Source organism: Trichoplusia ni, unplaced genomic scaffold (genome assembly GCF_003590095.1).
Source record: "Trichoplusia ni isolate ovarian cell line Hi5 unplaced genomic scaffold, tn1 tig00003098, whole genome shotgun sequence".
Taxonomy (NCBI): Eukaryota; Metazoa; Arthropoda; class Insecta; order Lepidoptera; family Noctuidae; genus Trichoplusia; species Trichoplusia ni.
In genome coordinates this window covers 18,117-25,994 of record NW_020800328.1, presented here as the reverse complement: position 1 = coordinate 25,994, position 7,878 = coordinate 18,117, and the positions used below count along the sequence as shown (strand labels likewise).

Here is a 7,878-nt window from a genome sequence, read left to right as displayed (position 1 = left end):
GCATCACCCCCTGGAGCTAACTTAAGTGACCTCTACAAAGACTTCACTAGTTTCAAGGATCATGTGTGGAGCGTCTTCAGTGTCCTTCAGCAGCAACTAATGGAGGTCAGCAAGGGCATTGACTCAATCGAAATGCGGCACAGGAAGAAGTTTCTTCTTGCTTGGTGGTGTCCCTGAGAAGCCAGACGGGCAGGTGAGCCAGACGGGCAGGTGACAGATACATGCTATCAATCATGCAATGCAACCTGGGCCTGGTGGATCTCCAATCCTCCTCCCTTACCGTTTGTCACAGACTCGGTGCAGCTTCTGAGGGTCGGCCTCGGCCTATATTGTTCCGGTTTTCTGATCCTGCGGTGAAAACTGAGATTTGGAAGTCCAAAACCAAGCTGAAGGGCTCATCTTTTGTGCTGTCGGAGTTCCTCACTCGTCAGAGACAAGTGGCTTTTACAACGGCCCGTAAGCTGTACCCCTAGCACGAACATCTTGCGAAAAAGTATTCGTATCGTTAACGTGAGCGTTTTGTATGGAAACATAAACAGCGCCTCTAGTGTGCGTAATATGAACTAAATTTGTGAGCACGAACATAAGTCAAGTAAGTTTCGTATCGTATTCGTAACGTAACTATCGTAACCTTGAGTCGTTTGTATGGAGATAGGAAGCACGAAGGTATAAATTGACGTATCGTATCGTGATTGTCGAAGGCTGGCTTGCGAGTTTTACGAAAGTTTATCACTTTAAATTTGACAGTGACAAAACTTTCGTCAGAGTTTCTTGGAAGATTTAAATAGTAATTAAGTGATTGTGTGACCGAATTTTGCTGAAAAATGCTTAGATTAACAAGAAGCACCCATCGACGTAGCACGTTGTACCATTATCTTGCGGCGCGATTGATTGTTGAAAGTGGAAATGTACGAAGAGAAACTAGGGAGTCATCTACTACAATACTTTATGTAGATAAATAGAAAATAAGTTGGTTTATTAATGTACTATTGTAATTTCAGAGAAATCTCGAGGAGAGCTCTCCTCAGAAAAAATATAGCCAATATTAACGTGCAATATCTAAGCGATACAGAATTTAGAAATAGATTTCGTCTCAGTAAGGAAGCATTTTTGCATTTATGTCGCGAATTAAGGGTCAAATCTAGTCTATGACCAAGTAAAAGGATCAGCCTGGAACATAAAGTAAGTGTAGTAAATACTTGAATTTACCCAAAATTTTAACCAATAGGTACATTTTTATGGGCGCTCTACAAATTTAATGGATATAATATTTTTTAAACACATATTCATTTATTATTGTATTTCTAGGTACTGGTGTGCTTTATCATTTTATGCTACAGGCTCCTACCAAAGAATAGTAGGAATGGCTAAATGTTTAGGGCAAACCACAGTTAGTAAATATGTGAGACAGGTTACTGACGCCCTTGTAACCCCCTCAATATTAAATTACTTTATAAAATTTCCTGCGACCCTAGAGCAGCGTAATATTATAAAAAACAAGTAAGTAGTAATCAAATTATAATAACTAAGTTTGCACAAATTGAGTGGACTGTATTGAATAGCGAAATTAAATAATAGATTAAATTACAAAAAATCCTTTATTTACAGATTTTATACAAAATTTGGCATCCCTGGAGTAATAGGATGCATAGATGGGGTCTCATTTTCATATATTCACTCCAAAAAGAGACATTGAGCATTTATTTTATTGCAGAAAGCATTTCTACTCACTGAATGTGCAAATGGTGAGATATTAAATTTTAATATACCTCACTCAGCACCGATGGCCTAACATTAATTAATTACAATAATTATGTTGTACAGTTGCATCTTCATCCACATTTTTACATTTCAGATATGTGACAGTGAATGCCGAATTATTAGTGTTAATGCAAAATATGGAGGTGCTACCCACGACGCATTTATTTGGGAAAATAGTCAAGCCAATAGATATATCCAGGACATAAATAAAAATAATGAACAAGTTTGGTTTTTAGGTAGGTAAAAATGTATTAACCAATTAGAAAAAGATATGTTGCAAAATACTTAGGGCAGCAGGCAAGTTCCAGTAATTAAAATTTATAGATTTTTAATAACTTATTCTTTAAATAAAAAAAATTCCAGGTGATTCTGGATATCCACAGAGGCCTTGGATGATGACACAATCCCAGATGCTGCTGAAGGTACGCCAGAGGCAAAATATAATACCATCCATGGGAAAGCCAGAGTTGTAATAGAAAATACATTTGGTAGACTTAAAAATAGGTGGAGATGCCTTTGTAAGGACCGGACATTACACTACACCCCCGAAAGATGTGCAACTATAATTATGGCATGTAGCGTTCTACACAACTTAGCGATAGATTTTATGGTGCCCGATCCTGAAGAAGATGTCATAGATTCTTTAGAATTAGGAATATCAGCAGTTTCTTCAGAAGAACCTCTTCGCGATCATGGTTCTAGAGATGATTTGATTCGCGGTAGAACACTAAGACAAATATTAGTGGATAGAATCAATAGACTACACATTGTTAATAATTAATTTAATGTTCCATTTTTTTTCTAGGTTTTGTGTTACCATGTGTCATAAGAGAATAATTGTATGAGAACTCTGTCTGTATTTTTTTTCTTTATTTGTAATTTTAAACTCATTGCACAGAGTGTTAAGTCTTAGCTAATTGTTTTTTATTTGTATTTTCGTGTTGTTACTTTTAAGCTCTATATTGTATTTTATAGAACGGTGTCGTCGCTAAGAGACTGTACATGTGCTGTTATTTTAATTTGAATTTTTGACGGTCATAAAGAGCTGTTTTGCAGCCAAGTTTTAGTAAATGGTTTTTGAATGTAGAAATGGTTTTTCTTTTGTGATAAATTAAAATTTCCAGATACTATTCCACTATTTAATAAAAAGTATTTCTCTATGAAATATAATTAAAAGATCTTAAAATAATATATTGTCTAAGTTATTTATTAAGCTAATCTTTATCTACATACACAAATAAAACTTAATAACAATAAACAAACAAAACAATAAGCCTAACCAAATAACTTACTATTAGTTGCATATTTGGCGAAACAAATAATGTCCGATTTTATACACTTTTATTCGCCAAATATGCATCCAATACCTTCAAAGCTTCTTTAAAAAAATCCAGCCATTTAGCTTGCAACTGCAGCTCTACATCACGCTGTCTAATCCTCTCTCTTTCTAATTCTTCCGCAACTCGATCACGCTCTCTTTCATACTGCCTTGCGGACCCCTCACACTCCTTAAATACTTTTAAAATTTCATCGTCGGCTTTCTTCTTTTTCTTCGGCGGCTTCCAATGTGTGTCCATTGAAGCTATTGAAGGTGGTAGTGGATGCGCGGGAGGTGGAGGTGGAGCGATTGAGCGTTGGCTACTTGTTCCCGGAGTATTCCAAGCATCTGGCAAAATGATGGGCATTTAGGTAGTTATCTCGACTTAATGTGTTAGTTTTTAGTTTTAATGATTGAATTATAATTCATTTAGTACTAGTTATTTCAAACACAAAAAGGTAATCTAAAGTATTTAAATTAAAAATATACCAACCGTCAGCAACGGGTGTTAGTTTTATAGGTATGTCATCAACAATAACTTCACTTGTTTTTGTGTTTGTTTCTTGTAGATGAGTACCTGACAAGCTCTCTTCCTCCTCAACATCAACCTAATTTTCATAAAAAAAATACATTAGGGAACACACATCATATGTTTCAAAGCAGTGCTAACTACTACTTATGTTTATTTTTTATCAAAAGTCTGCTCTTGAGGATAATCAATAATGCAGATAACATCAAACTTCAAGAGACTAACAAGCATCATAATTCAAATAAATAATGTGGTAAAAACAAAAGCATGAGATTAAGTCATGCACCACTGCAAAAGAATTTTAAGTGTAACTATACTAACAAAAAAGAGCTTAAGTGGTGACCCTTTTTGTTATTCTGGGGATTTATAAGAGGTAGTCCTTCTCATAGAGAAAACTTTTGACCACATTCAGTCCCGTTTAAGAATATCATATTCACATAATTCTTCAATGGTTACCAAGCTATTGTATTTCTATGAAAATACTATATGTCCAGTCATGAGCAATATGATGAGTACACAATCCAAAAGTTGAACACTTGACTTATATCAGTCTGAGGTAAAAACTATAATTTTAGTAACTATTTAAATAAACATAATTATCTTTGCTTATGACTGTATAATTATGTGCATCAAAAATTGAAAATAACTCATTTTAAATGTTACAAAGAAAAATTCTTAATCACACCTGTATGAAGCCAGCTTCTTGTATGGGCATTCCAGTAGCAGCCTGCACCCCAATTATATTCATAACCCTGGTTTCTAAGTCGGTTAATGTTAATTGAAGCGCAGGCCCACCACCTGTACCATGAGCTGACCTATTTATTTTGGCCCACTTTCGTTTCACGTTGTTTTTGAAATCACTCCAAACCTTAATATGAATAAAAAACACCACACCAATAATAGAGAAGGATGCCCAACGCCAACATAAAATGCATGCAATGAATTTCTACTTGTGAGATGAAACTATAACCATGGATAAAGATTTGAGACATACCTTTCGCCACTTTTCCTCTGTTCTAGAGTCGCCTGTGCCATCACTATTGAGCATATCCGAAAGCTCCTTCCATTTTAGCTGTACATAGTGTCTACCACGAGGGCCTCCGCTGGGTTTAGACAAGTCTCCATGCCTATAATAATTTAAATAATTTTAGAATTAAACGACTGTCTCCCATTCTATCTGGTATACACTTAATTTTAGACCTACATAAATATCATAAATTAAATACATACCCCATGGAAGTTTATTTCAATTTGATTCAAATTTGTTAAAGAACTATCAATTTAGCTTACCATTTTTTATGACCCAATTGTATAAATACACTACCTTTTGATTCATAATAATATGTATATTTAAATTTTCCATTAAAATATCATTTATCAACTGGTATGTTTACAATAACATATTAAATGAAATTTACTTACTTTTCCATGAATTCCACCATAATTGTGTATTGTGGGTGGCTGGTTCTCATTTTCTAAACTTCAGTGGTTTTGTAACTGCGATTGTAAATCCCGTTAACACTTTTAGATGTAAAGTAATACGAGTTCTTCACTTCACTTCAAAACAAAGTTGTCCTTGAATGAGCTTCGCGGCACAAAATGTCATGTCGTTCGTTTAGGAACACAGTTTCAAAATAAACCAAGTTTCAGTATTATATTAATTAAATACACCATTTATTTTAAATTAATATTAACTTTTATTAATGGTTCGTTGTAAAGCATTAATATTTAAATGGTTTTAAAGTTTTAAAGGCAGTGAAATCACTACGAACAAAATACGTTATAGTTTTTGAACGAAACGTTCAATCAATTTTACGATCCTTCGTTCAATGTTGTCCCTCCTTACTTACGTTAGTATGACGTCACTATCGAAATCGTATCGAGGTCTCGATACGATTACGATAGTGCTTCGTGCTTCCTACTTTAGTTGTATTCCGTTATCGTATCGTCAACTCGATACGTTAACGATACGAAACTTACAAATGTTCGTGCTAGGGGTACTGTTCGGCGTAACCAATGTTTGGACGTTGGACGGCACTATACACATCAAGCTCCCCGATGTTAACCGTCGCCGTGAGTTTAGTCACGAAGAGGTGATGGTGTTGTGTAGGGAGCATGGCAAGTCACTTCAAACTGAGGCTCCGTCTGCACCCAAAGCTACTGCGAAGATTCCAAGTCCGTCGCCGGTTGTGTAGGTGTCGGTAAAGCCCAAACGTAATGTTCAAAAGAAGTGATAGAACTCCTCTCTTTTCTAACCATCCAGTTTAATTGTTACACTATAACAAAGTGCTATGTTTCTTTTAATGCAAATATTGGTTTAATCTTTCTCTAGACAGTGTTAACTTTCCTTTTGCAGTCTACCGACTTTTGATTTTATTATTTTTTCTTGTATCAATCCTTTATTTCGTAGTGCTGACATTAGTTATGATAGTGACAGTGACAGTTGTCAAATGTCAATCTGTGAAGGATGCGTTCTGATTTTTTGTTTTTAAAATTATCTTTGTAACAGTCGACCGGCAGGTTACGCAATTTTATTTTAGTGAAATTAATTTTAGTAATTAGTTGTAGTTTCCCTCTTATTCTATTATTAGTATTTATTGTTTATATATATTTTATTTAGTATATCTTTGATGTCTGACGACTCATTTTATTCTGTCAGTGACAGTTCTTGTGACTCCTACACATCTATTAATGATACCACTTCAGTAAATAGTTACTTAATTGACGAATGTCAGAGGTACCCAAACTTTTTAAATAATAATAATAATAACTTATTTCTCACCACAATATACAAAAATATTTTACATTGGCCAGATTCGGCAGTATACATAATCTAGGTAAGTATATATTGTGAGAGACTGGTGCCTAAGCTAGGCTCGAGCCTGTATTTCAGGACAACAGGATCCCACCCCTTTACATTTTCATTTTGTAACTTATGTACTAGGCGCGTTGACAGAAAGTGATAAGGTTTTTAAACATTTACGCCGACAATTAAAGTTATTTCAGTTAACGTGAACAAAGGTTTAATTATGCGAGACGAATGTTAGTAAATGTGATGTTTGTGTGTGTGTGTTTGTGTGTGTGTGTGTGTGTGTGTGTGTGTGGGTGTTTGTGTGTGATTGTGTGTCTAGGTTATTATGTTATAAGCATGTTTTCAGTATCCGTATAGTTTAAATTTAGTAGCCAGTCAGCTAGCCTCTTTTTGCATTTATTTTTTGTGATTTGTAACACCTTATTAGTTTTGTTATATAGGTAGCCACCCAGATAGCAAAAGAAACGTTACGCAAAAGTAGTTTTATGACTTAGGTGATGGCGCTCCACTGGGTCATATCGTCTTTTCCCCCTGGATAGCATTGGATTATAAACCAGGCCAGTATGCTGTTTCAACAGAGTGTGTAGTATGAATAATTGTCGCACTGTAAGGACTTTACATTCTTTGTATAGCAAAATGTGTGTCATATTAATGCACAAAGTGTTCCCCAACACCATCTTGCTTGAGCTGTGAGACTAAGCGGACGTACTTATTGTTGTGATTATAATGAGACATTTTTAATTACAAATATTAATTAGTAATATTTTTTTTTTGCCAAACCTGCAAAAATGAAGTGTGTCGCGTGTATGCATCTTTATACATTGTACAAGATGAAGCACTTTTTATTAAGTACTAAAGAGTGTTTTCTGTGTTAGTATGTCTAACCCAGGAATAAGCCCTTTTGGGCGTAGCCAATTATTACGGCGTAGTCCACCGCCGACGCCTTCGCCGTCTGAACAACACCAGACTCTTGGAGACCAGAGCCGCCAGCGTCCACTGAGCCTGAAGTGGAATACGTTTCTACGCCGGAGATCCAGAAATGGTTGACCTCTATCGACTCCATTATGTCGGAAGTTTGTGGTATCGTAGCAGAAGGTAAAATCAATAACGACCAGAAACTCCGTGTCACCAACCTATGCCGTAAGGTCTCTCATGGGACATCTCAGATGGCGGTACTATACCAGTCCCTGAAGCAGAAGGCAATCCAGGCCCATGTCACTATACGACAACTGCAAGGAGAACAGGACATCGCGTACTCCCTCCAAGAACTAAGACAGGTTGTAGGCAGCTGAACGCCAGTCAAGTTCTACTTCATATGCCAATATGGTAAAAAAAGGAGAGGACAAATTTGTACGCCCAGCCCAATCTCAGCTCTCTTGCTATTTACCCAAATGACAAGACGCAGAGCAGTGATGACACCAAGACCCTTGTCCAGAAAATTATCTCGCCTGGAGAGCT

At 36.0% G+C, this 7,878-nt stretch overlaps 1 protein-coding gene and 1 pseudogene across 1 annotated transcript; one reads left to right on the top strand and one right to left on the bottom strand.

The window, feature by feature from the left end:
• Window positions 1-1,476: 1,476 nt before the first annotated feature.
• On the top strand, window positions 1,477-2,670 carry LOC113507710 (annotated as a pseudogene).
• Window positions 2,671-3,040: 370 nt separating this feature from the next.
• LOC113507711 lies at window positions 3,041-5,256 on the bottom strand. The gene is made up of 4 exons (XM_026890649.1): window positions 5,031-5,256; window positions 4,603-4,735; window positions 3,573-3,687; window positions 3,041-3,427 (listed from the first exon to the last, which is right to left on the bottom strand). The coding sequence occupies exons 1-4, from the start codon at window positions 5,078-5,080 to the stop codon at window positions 3,093-3,095; spliced, it is 633 nt and encodes a 210-aa protein (XP_026746450.1). The 5' UTR covers window positions 5,081-5,256; the 3' UTR covers window positions 3,041-3,092.
• Between the last annotated feature and the right edge of the window lie 2,622 nt (window positions 5,257-7,878).

Coding starts and splice junctions, on each gene's coding strand:
- LOC113507711 (XM_026890649.1), bottom strand. CDS start 5,080: ATGAGAACCAGCCACCCACAATACACAATTATGGTGGAATTCATGGAA. Junction 4,736..5,030: donor ATGGTGGAATTCATGGAAAA/GTAAGTAAATTT, acceptor AAATTATTATAG/GCATGGAGACTTGTCTAAAC. Junction 3,688..4,602: donor CAGAGGAAAAGTGGCGAAAG/GTATGTCTCAAA, acceptor TATGAAAATTAG/GTTGATGTTGAGGAGGAAGA.